Genomic DNA, 18,267 nt, shown 5'->3' on the forward strand with positions numbered 1-18,267 from the left:
ACATATCAGCCTTGTCTTACTGAGGTACGATTAATCAAGGCAAAGATAGTGAAACTAGTGGCGTCACATCAGAAGAGAACGCATCGTGTCGTGCTTCTCGTGCACAGAGTCGAGCAGGAGCTGCAGCATCAAACCAAACAGCAAGGACAAGAAAGAAGCAACATGAACGAGACGGTTCATCCCTCCATCCTAGCAACAAGCAACGCCTGCCCGCCGCTCGGCGTTTTGTACTTCGCGCATGCGTAGACAGAGCCGGTCCTGAAGGGAAGAGCCGGACAGTTCTGTCGGTTGAGGTTGTTCCCAGCGCGCAAGCGCAGTATTTCCAGGAGGCGGTAAAATGGCGGCGCCCGTAGACCTCGAACTAAAAAAGGTACCGGATGAGGTGGAAATGAAATACGCGTCCGAGTCCTTCTCAGGGTCCTGGGCGGCTGAGCATGGCAGGTTGATATCTCCCGTTGTGGGGGATCTGATCAGGATTTCAGGGAGCTGCTTTCATGTGATACAGGAATGTCTTCCTGTATCCCTTGCCAAATGTGTACTAAAACGAAGCATTCTTCCTTTGTTTACAAAGTTCAGACTTCTTTAGGACGTAAGAAGAGCCCTGCAGGATGTGACCCAAAGGTCTGCCCAGTCTACCATCTTGCTTCCCACACTAGTGGCCCAGCAGTGGTTCTGGGAAGCCCACGAGTGCAGCATGAAGGCGGCAGTTCTTCCTCGCTGTTGCTGTTTGGTAATGAGTATACAGAGGTTTGCTGCCTCTGAAGCTGGAGGTTCCACATAATTTTAATAACTAATAGCCATTGATAGACTTATCCATGGATCAGACTAGGAACATAGGAAGCTGCCGTATACCAGGTCAGACCAGTGGTCTGTCTAGCTCAGTATTGTCTACTCTATACTGACTGGCAGAGTTCTTCAAGGTTTCAGGCAGGAACCTTTTCCAGCCCGACCTGGAGATGCCCAGGACTGAGCCTGGGACCTTTTGCAAGCAAAGCAGATGCTCCACCATTCAGCTATAGCCCCATTCCCTTTTACATTAATGTAAACTGTTGGCTCTTGTCACAGCTTGTTGCAATGAATCCTAGAGATTAGTTATGTAATATGGGGGAAAGTATTTTCTCTTGCTTGACCTGAATCTCGTGCCAGTCAGTTTCTTAGGGTGACTGGATTATTGTGAGTGTGGCGGGGGGGGGGATGCATTCTCCACAAACATGCACCCAATTGTTTTTATTTCTGTATGAACAAGCCCAAAACATTTTAGCCTTTCCTCCAAGGGATGTACTCCAACCCCCTGATCATTTTGACCTTTTCTGCACCGTTTCCAGATCTATGGTATCCTTTTTTATATGGGGTGACCAGAATTGTAAACAGTATTCTAAATGTAGCTACACCCCAGGTTTCTATAAAGCCATTGCAATATTGGCAGTTTTAATTCAAATCATAGGAACATAGGAAACTGCCATATACTGAGTCAGACCATTGGTCTGTCTAGCTCAGTATTGTCTTCACAGACTGGCAGCGGCTTCTCCAAGGTTGCAGGCAAGAATCTCTCTCAGCCCTATCTTGGAGAAGCCAGGGAGGGAACTTGAAACCTTCTGCTCTTCCCAGAACGGCTCCATCCCCTGAGGGGAATATCTTACAGTGCTCACACATCAAGTCTCCCATTCAGATGCAACCAGGGCAGACCCTGCTTAGCTATGGGGACAAGTCATGCTTGCTACCACAAGACCAGATCTCCTCTCCCAGATGACTTTCCAGTGCCTGAAGATTTCATTCACACAGGCATTTCAGCATGTTTTATTAACTGGTTTTAGAGCTATTTTTATAGTTTTCTTTTCTTTTTTTTTACATTTTATATCCCGCTTTTCCTCCAAGGAGCCCAGAGTGGTGTACTACATACTTAATTTTCTCCTCACAACCACCCTGTGAAGTAGGTTAGGCTGAGAGAGAAGTGACTGGCCCAGAGTCACCCAGCAAGTTTCATGGCTGAATGGGGATTTGAACTCAGGTCTCCCTAGTCCTAGTCCAGCACTCTAACCACTACACCACACTGACCCTTACCTAATAGTTCCCTGCATAGAATTTACCTTTTGTACAGCAAATATGCAATGTATTAATATTTTCCTTGAGCTATCCATCACAGTCCTGAGATCTCTTTGCTGCTTAGTCTTCACCAGTGTGAAGTTAGACTTAGTTATATGTGCAGTTAGACTTACCCATCAGTGAAGTTAGACTAACAAGCAGAAGGTTGCCGGTTCGAATCCCCGCTGGTACTATACTGGGCAGCAGCGATATAGGAAGATGCTGAAAGGCATCATCTCATATTGCACAGGAGAGGGCAATGGTAAACCCCTCCTGTATTTTACCAAAAGAAAATCACAGGGCCCTGTGGGCGCCAGGAGTCGAAATTGACTTGATGGCATACTTTACTTACATTGTTTTGCACGTACTTGCACTGAAGCCCAGCAGAGGGGGAAAGGGAGAGTCCATCTATCTCCCACCCAGTGCTGCCTGGAGTGAGAGACCAGGTGGGTGCTGGGATTCCTTCTGCTGTTGCCTGCCTGTTTTTGCTTCCCCTGTGGGGCTGCAGCCTCAGGTCAACATCTATGGGAAGTATGGGCAGGACTGGAACCAGCCCCTGAGTGACTCAGCTGTTCCTCGGGTCACCTTCCTGGGAGAATGAGGGTGAGGGCTAGAGGGCTTCTGTTTAATTAGTTTTAAGCCGTTTTAGACTTGGGTTGAAGTTGCTGTAATGTGTTTGGGTTCATCTGAAGATGGGGGGACAGGGGGCGCCTTCATTGACTATGGGGCAGCTATCCCGGTGGTGGTGGTGAATAGAAGTAATGTTGGCAGGTCAGCGGGCCATTCCAGGGGAATGGTAGTCAGAAATTTAATAGCTGTCTCCCCTTCCGGCTGTCCTGCCAGCTCTTTGACCTCGGGGAGCACTGCCAACAACCCACATAGCTTTTCTCTGCTCCTCTGTAATGCCAGGTCAGTCCAAAATAAATCTGAACTCATCCATGATATGATTATGGATGATGGGGCCTACCTGGTATGTATTACCGAGATTTGGTTGCGGGAGGCTAGTGGTCCAGTTTGGTCCCAGCTTCTCCCCCCAGGATATTCTGTAGAGGAGCAGGTGAGGGGATGGAGGTGGGGTGGCTGTGGTCTATAGGGATAACATCTCCCTTACCAGGGTCCCTGTCAGGGTATCGGACCATACTGAATGTGTGTACCTAAGTTTGGGGACCAAGGATAGATTGGGACTTCTGTTGGTGTACCGATCGCCCCGCTGCCCAGCGGAATCCCTTACTGAGCTCATGGACTTGGTCGTGGAACTTGCGTTGGAGTCTCCCAGACTCTTGGTGCTGGGGGACTGCAATGTTCTCTTCGGGACCAATCTGTCTGGGGTAGCTTGGGAGTTCATAGCGGCCATGACAACTATGGGCCTATCCCAAGTGGTCTCTGGACCGATGCATATTGCAGATCACACGCTTGACTTGGTATTTTACTCTGATCAGGGTGGTGTTCTGTGGGTGGGGACTCCTGTGATTTCCCCATTGTCATGGACGGACCACCATCTGGTTAAGGTTGGACTTACAACCACTTCCCACCTCCGCAGGGGCGAGGGGCCCATTAGAATGGTCGGCCCAAAGAGGTTATTGGATCCACTAAAGTTCCAAGAAGCCTTGGAGGGATTTAATGTTGGCTTTGCTGGTGATCCTGTTGATGCCCTGGTTGAGAATTGGAACAACTTGCTCACCAGGGCAGTAGACATGATTGCTCCCAAGTGTCCCCTCCGACCCACTTCAAATTTGGCCCATTGATTTACGGAAGATCTACAGGGGCTGAAGTGGCAAGGTAGGCAACTGGAGTGCAAGTGGAGGAAGACTCGACTCGAATCTGACAGATTGCGACATAGAGCACATCTAAAGATCTATGCTCAGGCAATACGTGCGGCAAAGAGGCGGTTCTTTTCTGCCCATATTGGCTCTGCAAGTTCACATCCAGCAGAGTTGTTCAGGGTTGTGAGGGGATTAATATCTGCCCCCTCCCCGAACCAGAATTTGGAGTCATCAGTTACCCGCTGTGACGTGTTTAAAGAGTTTTTCGCAGATAAAATCTCTCGGATTCGGGCCGACCTAGATGGAGACTCCACAATTAATTTGATGTCTGAACTGGAGGTCCCCAACGACTCCTCTTATGTGATTCGACTGGATCAGTTTCAGTTTGTGACTCCTGAGGATGTGGACAAGCTGCTTGGAGCGGTGAGGCCTACCACTTGTTCTCTTGACCCTTGTTCAACATGGCTTGTTCTATCTAGCAGGGAGGCTGTTGTAGGCAGCCTGGTAGAAATCATAAATGATTCTCTGAGGGAGGGCAGGATGCCTCCTTGTCTTAAGGAGGCAATCATTAGACCTCTTCTAAAGAAGCCTGCATTAGATCCCTCAGAGTTGAGCAATTATAGGCCTGTTTCCAACCTCCCATTGGTGGTGGCCTCTCAGCTCCAGGCGGTCTTGGAGGAAACTGATTATCTAGACCCATTTCAAACTGGTTTTTGGGCAGGCTATGGGGTGGAGACTGCTTTGGTCGGGCTGATGGATGATCTCCAATTGGCAATTGACAGAGGAAGTGTGACTCTGCTGGTCCTTTTGGATCTCTCGACGGCTTTTGATACTATCGGCCATAGTATCCTTCTGGAATGTCTGAGGGTGTTGGGGGTGGGAAGTACTGTTTTACAGTGGTTTTGCTCCTACCTCTCGGATAGATTCCAGATGGTGTTGACTGGAGACTGTTGCTCTTCAAAATCTGAGCTTTAAGTATGGTGTTCCTCAAGGCTCTGTACTTTCTCCAATGCTTTTTAACATCTACATGAAACCGCTGGGAGAGATCATCAGGGGATTTGGAGCTGGGTGTTACCAGTATGCTGATGACACCCAGATCTACTTCTCCATGTCAACTTCTTCAGGAGCTGGCATATCCTCCCTAAATGCCTGCCTGGAAGCAGTAATGGGCTGGATGAGGGAAAATAAACTGAAGCTGAATCCAGATAAGACGGAGGTACTTATTGTGTGGGGTCAGAACTCTAGAGACTATTTTGATCTGCCTGTTCTAGATTGGGTCACACTTCCCCAAAAGGAACAGGTTCACAGTCTGGGAGTACTTCTGGATTCACACTTCTCCCTGGTTTCTTAGGTTGAGGTGGTGGCCAGGGGTGCTTTCTATCAGCTCCAGCTGATACGTCAGCTGCGCCCATTTCTCGAGATCAGTGACCTGAAAACAGTGGTACATCTGTTGGTGACCTCCAGACTTGACTTTTGTAATGTGCTCTACGTGGGGCTGCCTTTGTATGTAGTCTGGAAACTTCAGTTGGTTCAGAACGCGGCAGCCAGGTTGGTCTCTGGGTCATCTCGGAGGGACCATGTTACTCCTTTACTGATGGAGTTACACTGGCTGCCAGTAGGTTTCTGGACAAAATACAAAGTGCTAGACCCCAAACAGCTTAGGCCCTGGGTATCTAAGAGAGCGTCTTCTTCATTATGAGCCCCACCGCCCATTGAAGTAATCTGGGGAGGTCCGTCTCCAGTTGCCACTGACCCGTTTGGTGGCTACACAGAGACAAGCTTTCTCAGTCACTGCCCTGAGATTGTGGAATGTGCTCCCTGCTGAGATATGATTCTCCCCATCTCTGGCAATTTTCAAAAAACACCTGAAAACCCATCTTTTCACCCAAGCTTTCTCAGCTTCCTATATTTGAGGGTTTTTAATATTTGGTCTATTTTAAAATTCAAAACCCGATTTCAGGGTTTTCAATCACTTTAATTGTTTAATTGTTGTTTTAAAATGTTTTTAAATTGTTAACTGTTATGTTGTTTTTAATTTGTTTTAGCTCTTTACTGTTTTAGTGGTTTGTTTTAATTGGAAACTGCCCTGAGCCATTTTGGAAGGACGGTATATAAATCAAATAAATAAATAAATAAATAATCTCAGTCTGCTCTCATTTCATTCACAAGAAATTTAAATGAATTCATTTTTTCTTTTTAAAAATATGGAACGCTTCATGAATTTGCATGTCAGCCTTGCGCAGGGGCCATGCTAATCTTCTCTGTATCGTTTGAATGTTAGTATATGTGCTGCTGAAGTGAGCACAATTTGAATGAATTCATAATTAGCAGAGGTAATAGGTTTTTCACACTTACTTGGGAATAAATAGTATTGGTTTCAAAAATTACCAACCTGTCATCTTGATTTAAATTTTTAAACAAGCCAAGAACCTCTCTTCTCTAATCCCACTCAGGAGGATGCAGATCCAGGCTGAACTGGTAATAACCAGACTCACTTTGCTTTAATTGCCCACATCCCAAGTTACTATCTAAAACCCTGTAGTAGTGCAGTACAAACACAAATACTGTAGAAAAATTCCTTTGTCCATTCTTACCTTAATAATTCACTTACTTGTACCCCAGATAATACATCTCACTAGGAACAGTGCAACAAGTTCAAGTGGTAGTAAATTTCCTTCTTTATGGTGATTATGTTGTGCTTGCCTTATGTCTTAGCGCTAAACCTCATGTAGCCTTTTTTGTCTGAATAACTGATAATATTTTTCCTTCCCTTTTGACTTCACCCACCAATCACCTTTTTCCTTTTAGTAACTAGCAGAGGGATGGATCCAATGCATATTTATTTGGAAGGTAGTCCCATTATTGTCTACTCCCTAGTAAGTGTGCATAGGTTTGCAATCTTAATCAATTTCTAGATTTTGTAGCTTTGGCAGTTCTATGTTAGCATAGAACAAATATTGACTCAGATTGTTTAGGTTAGTGTGGCTTTCTCCAAAGGCATTTGTTCAGGTCCAGAATTATCATAACAATATGCTTGGTTGCAGTGCTATTACACCATCACAGCCTGATGATTTCCAGCCAAATGCATACATTTCTGAAAGGATACATGAATGACATTGCTCCCTGTTTCATTATATTGGCCTAAATGTTCAAGAAGGTATAAAGCTATATCACTGAGACCGCCCTGCTCATGGAACTATTGCTGCTGCTGCTTCCTTTTATTGCAGCTAAACGTATATTTATTGACAAGAGTGTATTGGGCACTGAACTCCCTGAGAACCTGCATTATTAGCTCATGAAGTTATGGATCAAAATCTCTCTAGTAGTTACCCTCTGCAATAATTAATGGTGTTAAGTTTCCTCCCTACCTACTGTTGCTGTGTATGGCAAACTTTCTCTGCTTGTTGAATGAAGGGAGGTGGCCCGGAGAACGCTGAGCAAACATCAATGAATGAGTCAAACCAGCTGTTTGACAGAAGGGTAGTAGAAAAACTAGGGAGGGGTTATTGCAGATGCTGTAAATGTAAGGCGTAAGCAGTACTTGAGATATTTTTATTTTCGGTGTAATCTTTGAATTAATAACTGTTGATTCATAGGCTGTAGGCATAAAGCAAAAGGTGCTGCTGAATGTCTATAACCTCATGTACATAATGAAATACCATTAGAGATAGGAGGATAGCTAATGATGTCTGAATGGTATGAAGGTAAACATTGCCATTCTACTGTTGTTCTATATGGAGCTGACCGGGGTGTAGCAAGGTTGGAGTGGGCCCAGGGACAAGATTTTAAAATGGGCCCCCCCTCGCTGAAGCTAAGCTCATGAAGTAAAGAAATCTTAAATGAGGCTGAATAGTGGTAACAAAAAGCATAGTAAAATATCTATATCTATATCACCTGTGTGCCACAATAGAACATCATCCTAAATTATTTTTAAAAAGGTTTTGTAAATGGTGGACGATGCAAGTCATTTAATGGTACTAGAGAAAGACATGCTGTTCTGGTAGTTCCAGGTCTTAACACTCACATCACTTTTGGAGGATGAATACAACTGAAGGAAGCCCGGGCGGGTGCGCGGTTGAGGGAGTCAGTCATGTGACTTGCCTCTGGGGGGGGCCAAGGCAGTGAGCCCCCAGACAACTGTCCCCCCTTGCCTTATTATAGTTCCGCCCCTGGATCTGGCCCTGACTGCTGCTTGAATGTGGGAACACTTGGGAGGTATAACTAAACCACCTGAACTTATTGGAACAAGAGCCAGGTATAAGATTCATAATACCTTAATAATCACTTGTCAGGTGTTGATATGTGGAGATGTATCCAGAGAGGCATAAGTAAGTAAGTAAAATCATTTGATTGAAGGCACATCTCAAGGTGACAGCAGCAATCCAACATAGTAACTGCCTAGGCTTCCCTCTCCCACTGTTATTTCGTATTTCCTTTTATACAGTGCCTCTTCTCAGCTGGCCATTTTCTCAGTTATCCAGCTATCTTAAAGGTCCAAATAACTTAAAAGGTTCAGACCACCACAGGATATAGTGGTTAGAATGCTGGACTAGGACTGGGGAGACCTGAGTTCAAATCCCCATTCAGCCATGCTACTTGCTGGGTGACTCTGAGCCAGTCACTTCTCTCTCAGCCTAACCTACTTCAGAGGGTTGTTGTGAGGAAAAAATTAAGTATGTAGTACACCGCTCTGGGCTCCTTGGAGGAAGAGTGAAATATAAATGTAAAATAAAATTTAAAAATAAAATAAATACACAGCTGATATCTTCAGTGAGTCTATTCAGCCTGGAGCATGTGTCATCTCTTCCCTCCTTATATTTCTCCTGAGCAGGTCTGGTGGTAGTGAGGAGAACAGTAAGACTTGGGGAGAGAAGAGGAAGGGGGATTTCCATGTGGTTCCTCCCTTCCTTCCTTCCTTTGGGAGGAAAAAGCTATATATACATAATAGTGTACATGCTAGTGTGCAGTTCATAGTGGATGGAGGAAGTGAATGCAGATGCATTCTTTTGCCCCCTCTCCACAGATGCATGTTATTGTGTATCCCCGCTTGTACTGAAGGTAGTTGATTCACATGATGAAGCAAACTTGAAAAAACCCTCAAGTCCATGGTATGATGAGATCTACATGTGAATTATCTGTTCTCACAAAGTTAAAATGGAAGGGGATGGGCCAGGTTACTTTGAGCACCGTGAAGGCTGAGAATTAACTTCCGATTTTAAAGTGGTGGGTCATGAAAGTCAGGTTCTGTTAACCTTGTTAAAGGGTGCAGGGAAATATTTGGGAGACTTGAGTAAAGGTGACTAGAGATTAGCCCCTTTAGATCTTCTGAAGCTTGTCCTGAGACCTTTAGAGATGGGTTGGGGAGTTATAGAGATCTCTGCTTTGATGAGATAACTAAAAAAATGGGCATTACAGATGAACCTCAACTGTCTTTGCCTAATTCTTTATTGATTTAGATTCAAGCCATGGATAAATCAGTCACCAATAATTTTGTTGCTTTCTGTGTCAGGCGTTTACCGAACTTCAAGCCAAGGTCATCGATACCCAGCAAAAGGTGAAACTGGCAGACATGCAAATAGATCAGCTGAACAGGACCAAAAAGCATGCACATCTTACAGATACAGAGATTATGACTTTGGCTGATGAGACACGAATGTATGAAGGTGTAGGAAGAATGTAAGTAAATATTTCTGTTTGCATGAGTTAATTGCAACATTGGATGTAAATAAGATTACCTATAAAGTCTGCAATCCTCTACTGGATAAGTGTATGTATGTTATGTCCCACTGATTCCCCTTTGAGGGTCTTGGCCACTTGTAACTCAGGGAGCCCAGCCCTGTTTTGTCTGGTCATGTGCTGCGACCAGCCCTCTAAAATGCCCCCCTCAAACGAGGTTAGCCGAGTGAGCGCTCTGTTAACCCTGTTTTTGTGATCGTGAGTTGCCATGGCATGGCTCCGTGCCGCAGCAACTCACGAGGAGACCTCCAACCAGGAGACTATAACAAGCCTCCTGGCGTCAGGTGGGGGGGCTCCCCAGAATTCTGGGGGCCAGGCTGCCCCCGATCCCCACCCCCCAGCTGGTTCCGTGACGGAGCCGGTGATCGTGTGGGTGGCCAATCCCGGCTGCTCAGGGCGAGCTCTTTGCTCATGTGCGGGGAGAGTGGGTCAAGCCTGCTCTCCCCTCACAAGAAATTTGGCTACTTTAACTTAACTCCAATCAGTGTTGCCACAGTCTGCTATTTTTATAGCTGAACTAGTTTGTGAAATACTAAACAGTTCACTTAAAATTGATTGGATTAAACTAGAACTGAATCAAAACAATATGAGCCGAAGTTGAATTTGAATCAGAACTCACACTGTCCAAAGTTGCAGCCAAGCTTGATTATCACTTAACTTCAACCATAATCTTATCAAATGCTCTCCTATCCACATCCTTGTGTTCTGTCACTTGGTAGATGGAGCAAATATTTTGTTCCTGATGCCAAGTTTTTACATCTAGATCCCGGTGGATTATTTCTATTGTGTTGCTGTCACTTGCATTCTCATTATGCTACATATGCATTTTTTTTCTCCCTGAAGGATGCTGCTGTTTTAGCTATGATTCAATCCTTTGTCATAAGATATTATTTCAGATGATTGTTTTTTTAAAGGTAATTCTGTGCTGACAATAATGTTTTGGTGTCTCCCATAAATTGCAAGCTATATATGCCCTTGTGGATCTGGTAACGTTGAAACAACTGCTTATGTTTTACTGCACTGTGAATATTACAGAGACATAAGACGCCAACAAATTGCCCCACTTTTGATTAATTTTCTGGGTTGTGGAGAGGATTTTTATTTAAACTATTTGCTCACTAATCCTAATCCGGTTGTTATTCATATCGTGGCCAAATATTGTTATATAATATGCCAAATGCGTATAAATGTAGTCTGATTTTATATTATCATCTTATTATTATTATCATCATCATTATTTTAATATTATTGTATTGCTGGTCTACGACCGAAATAAAGTTTTACTTACTTACTTATTCTTCAGGAGCATCATAACCAAATGCAACTTAGTGAAAAATTATAATAAAATTGTGCATCTTTGTGGCATGCTCCAAAAAATTAATAACTAACATCCAGACTAATGTTGAACTTGAAGAAAAATATTCTGCATGGACAGTGGGTGAGAGGTGATATTCACTGTTCGCTTTGCAGCCCACTGTGCCTCTGAAAATGTTCCTTAGGGTGCTGTGACCCTCAGGAACATACTTTTGGGAGGCACAGTGGGCTCTGCAGGGCAGTGCTCCCTCTAACAGGGATTCCCAGATGTTGTTCACTACCACTCCCAGCATCCCCAGTTGCAAAAGAAAAAAAAATCATAGCAAGTGTCCTTGGTATGGGGGCAGATGGTGCTGCCCAGGTAGTTGCTTCCTTAGGATACAATTGTATGCATTCCCCTCCCGCAGGCACTGATCTGGATAGTGATCCGTTGCATTCATAAATATGGGTTCTGCGCCTGCGCAGTGACCTCACGGACCGACTAGCTAGCTCCTCGCTCCGCCCTCAACTGCCATGCACGAGGTCGTGCTTCCCCTATCTCCGGCAGTTGGGGCGTGTCTCTTTCAGTTTCTGTTTGACCGCCGTTGCGTCAACACCTCGGACTGTAAGCTCCTCGGCTAGTTAGTTACTTATTCAAATAAAATAAAATAAAATAAAATTGGACAGATCGACGGACTTTGACATTGGACTGTATATTGGACTGAGTACGGATTAACCTTGAAAAGAAAAGCGAAAACAAGATTCTCCCGTTACGGGAATGACTGAGACCATGGCGACCCGAGACAAGCCCAAAACAACTTTTAAGCGCTGCTCGGAGTACAAGGCAAAGCTGCCCTCAACGGACACCCATGACTCCTGCTTACTGTGCCTTGGGGAGCAGCATAACCCGAAAAGCTGTAAGATTTGCTTGTCGTTTTCAAAACAAACTTTGAAAAACCGAGCGTTAAGATTGCGGGCTGCACTTTATGATGACGCGCTCCGCCCCCCGACACCAAGACCCTCGACCTCGGTATCGACCGTTACCGCGAGGCCGGCTGCGATACCGAACACGATGTCGAGTGCGAGTACTCCTACAGTGGACCCTGCCGGCCGGCAGTCGAAAGCCACTGGAACAAAGGAGTTCAAACAGCCGGAGGACGTAGGGAAGAAAAGTCACCGGCATAGGCGACATAAACACAAATCGTCGACGGAGGAGGAGCAGGAATCGCCCCCTCGAAAAAGAATGAAGAAGACCAGGGTCCATGTTCGAACGCCTTCGCCATTGCCTCTCCAGTCTGACTGTGAAGGCTGGGATTCCACGGAGTCGACTGCATCGACGCTGTGGGTTTCGGTATCGGGAGGAAGCCCGACGTTACCGAGATCGAAGACAACTCAGTGCTCTGTATCGGGGGCACAGAGTCTACTAGTGTCGGGCACGGCGTTGGAAGCTGCCTCGGTATCGAGACCATACCCTGATGGGTCGATGTCGGGATCGATGTTGAGGGTTGATTCAGTACCGAGACTTTACCCAGATGAAACGTTGGATGACACGGCATCAGTGTCGGTATCGACAGAGCAAAGTGTATCGATGGTGAAGCCTGCTCGGTGTCGAGGTCAGTATCGGCTTCGAGCACGATGCCGATGCATATGCCAGTACAGATACCGTTGGAACCACACGGTTTGAGACCTCATTTACAGCGCCATGGAGCGATGGAACTCACCCCGGCCCATACTCCGCTGGTCTCGCCTTCCATGACCCCAAGGCAAGGTTTCAGGACGGAAGACTTTCTCGATTTTGGAGAGGATGCTGCGGAGAGGGGGATCGCAGAGGGTGCGAGGGCAAGATCTGACTTGCTTGCTCTCTTGGACTCGGCTGATACCACCCCATCAGCGTCAACTTTTCATGGCTTCTCTGGTGTGTCTACTGACCAGGGTGCCAGGGTGCAGTCGGTACTGAACACACCGAGCGTACATCCGGTGCCGAGAACTCCAACAATTTCGCCACAGCGTCAACCTCTACATTTGTCTGCTCTACTAAGACCAGTACAATGGGTTTCGGCCGCTACAAGTCCAATGCAGACTCAGGGGCCAGCAATGATGGACAGAGCGACGTTGACTGCACCATCCGCGTTATTTGTGCGCCCTCCTCCGGTGACATGTTTCACCCATCCGGCCGTCTCACAATCAGGTCACCCGTGTGGCTTCACTCACTCTCCTCCGGTAGTATACCCAGCAGACTATGCCGAATATAAGATCTGGAAGGCGTTACAGCAGTCTGGAAATTTGGTATCCCGGACTGAAGGGCCTGCAGCTGGCCATCCACCCAGGGCTGTGCCGACAATTACGCCCAGGGTAGAGCAACAACCAAGGGTACCAGCCACACCAGTTGCAGTACCAGATTCAGGAGATGCTGATTCCTCAGAGGAGGCAGAGTCTGAAGACGACCCCTCGATTCCGGAGGAACCGTTTGAACCAGAGCTCCCATCTGATGTGCCTCCGCACACGTCGGTATCGCCCAATGAAGAATTGAAGGCATACCATATCCAAATACGAGAGATGGCGGAGGCCCTGGGTCTGGAATTAAAACAACCTGAGTTGGACTTAAAGGACCCGGTATACAATATGATGGCCCGGGCTAAAGTAACACACCCTGTGTCTTTGCCGATGCTCCCAGCCATAACATGGGAGATTTTGCAAACGTCTACGGCTACCTCCCGCAAGCTGGAAGGACTGTATAGGATTGAGGATGACGATAGTGGCTACCTCATGAAGCACCCGGTGCCGAACTCACTAGTGATAGAATGTGCCTCTTCAAAAGGAGGTCAGCGTCATTCAACACCAAATGATAAGGAGGGCAGGAAACTTGATGTCCTTGGACGTAAAATCTATGCGACGTCTAGTTTGGCGATAAAAATTGCTAATTATTCGGCATGCTTGGCGCGTTATGGCCACCATATTTGGGACACACTGTTCCAGGATTCTGCGACAATGTCGGCAGAAGAGTTCCAGGAGAACTTTAAGAGTACGTATGAAAAGTCCACTGTTGTGACAAGGCATCTGCTAAGTACTTTCAAGCATGCTGCGGAGACAGAATCTCGTGCAATGACCACTGCCATAACTCTTAGGCGTCATGCGTGGCTGCGCTCAACAAGCTTGCAACAAGACATGCGTGAAAAAGTTGAATATCTCCCTTTCGACGGCAAAGGGCTCTTTGCAGAGGCTACAGATGCGACAATGCAGTCTTGGAAGCAGTCAAAGTTTACTGCAAAAACGTTCATGGCAGCTGTAGGTGGGCAGTCGTCTAGGAATCGTACATTTGGACGACAGCAGGGCCGCACCTCATACAGACAGGAGAAAAGAGATTACAGGAGGCATTATAAGCCCTACCAACGGAATAAGCCATATGCCCAACGCCAGAGAGGGCAGAAACAGGGCAAGGATCAGCAAAAGCAGTCTCTTTGATGGGACTGTCCATCCACCTCTAAAACTAGCAACACCACAGACGCAATTAACACCGCAAGAAAGGGAACCCAGGACCCACAACATCGGCCTTGTGCAGGTCAGCGTTTCCATCAAGCTGGCCAGCTACGCTCAAGCGTGGCACCGCATAACATCAGACCAGTGGGTTTTGAAGATTATAACCTCTGGTTACGCGATAGAGTTCAAAACTTTGCCACCCTTTCAGGGAATAGTGTATACCAGGCCAACCCAGGTGCTGAGGGACGAGGCGCAGGTGTTGTTGGAGAAGCAAGCAATTGTGCCAGTGAGGTGGGTGGACAGGATGCGGGGTTTTTACTCCCGTTACTTTCAGATCCCCAAGAAGGATGGGGGTGTCAGAGCCATTATGGACTTGAGAGAGCTGAACTTCTATGTAGACACAAGGAAGTTCAGGATGATAACACTGCAGAGCATCTTACACCTTCTGGTTCGGGAGGAGTGGGCCATCACCCTGGACTTGAAGGACGCCTATTTTCATATAGGCATTCGCGCAGAGCATCGCAAGTACCTGCGATTCACCATAGGAAGTACAGCGTACCAATATGTGGTTTTGCCATTCGGCCTATCCACGGCGCCGAGAGTGTTCACCAAGGTAATGGCGGCTGTAGTAGCCTATTTGAGAACGACGGGAGTTGTTATCTACCCGTATTTGGACGATTGGCTGATGGTCAGCGACAACAAAGAAGAGTTAGGTTTGCAAGTCCAATATGTACTAGATCTTTTAAGGGACTTGGGAATCAAGGTGAACTTAAAGAAATCCAAATTGGAGCCCCGAAGACGGGTCGATTATATAGGTGCGGTTTTGGACATGCAGGAGAAGAGGGCTTACCTGCCAGAGTCCAGATACCAACAGATAAGGGAACTTATTCAGCTGTTCCAGAAGCAGCCAGAACAAAGGGCAGTATCAGTTCAGAGACTCTTGGGGCTCATGGCCTCGTGCAATACGACGGTTCGCGACACTCGACTACATATGCGAACGCTACAGAGATGGTATTTGAGCAACTTTTGCCCAAACAGAGACAGTCAACACAAGTGGCTTGTGCTAACCAAAGCAGTGCTCGAGTCCTTGCATTGGTGGACGATCCCAGACAATCTTCTGGTGGGGGTGACATTTCAGCCTCTCATTCCCACATGCAGTGTGACAACAGACGCCTCTTTGCAGGGATGGGGAGCGCACTGTCGAGAACACCAGGTGCAGGGACTATGGTCGAAACAGCAGAGCCAACAGCATATAAATTATCTGGAGCTCCTGGCTGTGTTCTTAGCATTAAAAGCATTTCAGCCAATGATACAGGGGAAGGTTGTGCAGATTCATCTGGACAATACTACGGCGATGACGTACCTAAACAAGCAAGGAGGTACAGTCTCTCGATCGCTCTGCATGCTGAGTCAGGACATCTGGAACTGGTGCATAGCTCGAAACATGTTTTTGGTGGCAATACACATCAGGGGAGAGGACAATGTACAGGCGGATGTTCTCAGCAGGGCAATACTGTTCAATCAGAGCCACGAATGGGAGTTGAATATGAACTATCTCAGAGCCATCTTCGACAAGTGGGGATGGCCAGCTATAGATCTGTTTGCGACAACGGGAAACGCGAAATGTCAGACGTTTTGCACTCGTGCAGGAGTAGGCGAGAAGTCACAGGGCGACGCGTTTCAACACAGATGGACCAGGAGTCTGTTCTACCTGTTTCCACCACAACCGCTAATATCAAAGGTGATTGCACAAATGCTGAGGGACGCCACAAGGGGCATCTTGATAACGCCATGGTGGCCCAGACAACAGTGGTTCTCAGCGGTGCTACGTTTGTCAAAGGGGGTTTACCACAGGTTCCCCAATGTGCCGGATCTCCTGACTCAGGATGCCGGGGCAGTGCGACACCCGCAAGTGGAGTCCCTGAAATTGACAGCATGGCGTATAGGTTACTAAAGAGAATACTTCTAAATAATAGGAAGAGATCAACGCGCCTCAATTACAATCGTAAGTGGCGGCGATTTAAGCAATATGCGAAGGATCATGGGTTTTTCCCAAGACGGGCAACAGTGACTCAAATATTGTTGTATATGACGACTCTCAAGATGACAGGTTTGGCGAACACTTCGTTGAAAGTTCACCTGTCAGCAATTTCATCAGAGCATAAGGGTTGGGACAAGACTACGGTATTTTCCCACCCGGAATGTAAAAAATTCCTCAAAGGTCTGAATAATTTGTATCCACCAATTCGCTGGCCACAACAACAGTGGGATTTGACTTTGGTTTTGCAAGCAATGACTCAGAAGCCCTTTGAGCCAATTGCCACAGCATCCCTGCGTCTGAAAACCCTTAAGACCGCTTTCTTGATCGCAATCACCACAGCGCGGAGAGTGAGTGAGTTGGTTGCGCTACGGATGGATCGCCCATTCTTGCAAATTTATCCACATAAAGTTACTCTTCGATTGGATCCAAGATTTCGACCCAAAGTGACGACAGATTTCCACATTAATGCTGATATAATTCTGCCGACATTTTTCCAAGAACCAGAGTCTAGTTTGGAAAGGGACTTACATACTCTGGATGTGCGTAGAGCACTCTTGTACTACCTGGATGCAACAAGAGGCTTACGCTGCACTAAGAAATTATTCGTTCTATTTAAGGGACCTTCTACTGGAAAGTCAGTCTCACGCCAAAGATTGGCTCAGTGGATAGTACAAGCGATTAGAGTCGCTCACACTGCTCAAGGGAAGATTCCGCCGAAGTCGATTACTGCCCATGCGACGCGGGCCTATGCATCTTCCGCAGCTGATTTGGCTGGAGTGCCGATAAAGGACATCTGTAGGACGGCGACCTGGACGTCAAGCCAACCATTCATACGTCACTATGCCTTAGACCTTAGGCAACTGAAGGAAGGAGAATTCGGGCGAGGCGTGCTGAAAAGGGTCCTGCCATAAATGTTACCCACCACCAGGGTTACAGCTGGCTAATCACCCATATTTATGAATGCAACGGATCACTATCCAGATAAACAGGTTGCATACCTGTAACTGATGATCTGGAAGAGATCCGTTGTATTCATAACACCCGCCCGTGCCTCCCCACAATGTTCGAGCAGGACAAATTCAAGCAGGAACGTCAAAAAGAGACAACTGACGGTCCACCAGAAACTGAAAGAGACACGCCCCAACTGCCGGAGATAGGGGAAGCACGACCTCGTGCATGGCAGTTGAGGGCGGAGCGAGGAGCTAGCTAGTCGGTCCATGAGGTCACTGCGCAGGCGCAGAACCCATATTTATGAATACAACGGATCTCTTCCAGTTCATCAGTTACAGGTATGCAACCTGTTTTTCTAGACTTTTTGTATGGTTTACTTAGTGGTGGCCCTTAATTGTGGCTTTGGTTCTAATTCTCTCTTGGATTATTTGCCATGGCCAGACTGCTTTATTGGGTTCCAAATTTTGATCCCCATCTGATGTTTGGTCCCTCAGCACCCACGCAGCAGTCTTCAGCATTTCCAGACATAGGAAGCTGCCTTATACTGAGTCAGATGATTGATACCATCTAGAAGCAGTATTGGACTTGGCAGCAGCTCTCCAAGGTTTCAGGCAGGAGTCTTTCTTTCCCAGCCTTATCTGGAGAAGCTAGTATGAAGAAATCTTATTATTTATTATTATTATTATTTTTTACATTTATATCCTGCTCTTCTTCCAAGGAACACAGAGTGGTGTACATGATTATCTATATCCTCACAACAACCCTGTGATGTAGGTTAGGCTGAGAGATACATGACTGGCCCAGAGTCACCCAGTGAGTTTCATGGTTGAATGGGGATTTGAACTCGAGTCTTCCCAGTCCTAGTCCAACACTTTAACCACTATGCTATGCTGACAATCTAAGCAATTGGTATTTAAACTGACA

General features: G+C 46.6%; 1 protein-coding gene and 1 non-coding gene across 5 annotated transcripts in view; one reads left to right on the forward strand and one right to left on the reverse strand.

The window, feature by feature from the left end:
* Positions 1-213: 213 nt before the first annotated feature.
* Positions 214-18,267, forward strand: part of PFDN1 (prefoldin subunit 1) — a 74,614-nt gene continuing 56,560 nt past the window's right edge. Inside the window, exons 1-2 of one of the 4 annotated variants that reach the window (XM_053251062.1) lie at positions 214-370; positions 9,355-9,521. In XM_053251062.1, coding sequence (XP_053107037.1) covers positions 338-370; positions 9,355-9,521 — 200 coding nt within the window. In that variant the 5' untranslated portion in view covers positions 214-337. Of the gene's footprint in view, positions 371-679; positions 731-4,154; positions 4,269-6,653; positions 6,722-9,354; positions 9,522-18,267 lie in introns of those variants that run through there. The other 3 variants (XM_053251061.1, XM_053251059.1, XM_053251060.1) reach the window with 3 other exon arrangements.
* Positions 6,044-6,150, reverse strand: LOC128325527 (U6 spliceosomal RNA). Its single transcript, XR_008307509.1, has one exon. It is a non-coding gene; the product is annotated as a U6 spliceosomal RNA (small nuclear RNA).

The sequence above is a fragment of the Hemicordylus capensis genome, chromosome 4 (assembly GCF_027244095.1).
Source record: "Hemicordylus capensis ecotype Gifberg chromosome 4, rHemCap1.1.pri, whole genome shotgun sequence".
NCBI lineage: Eukaryota > Metazoa > Chordata > Lepidosauria > Squamata > Cordylidae > Hemicordylus > Hemicordylus capensis.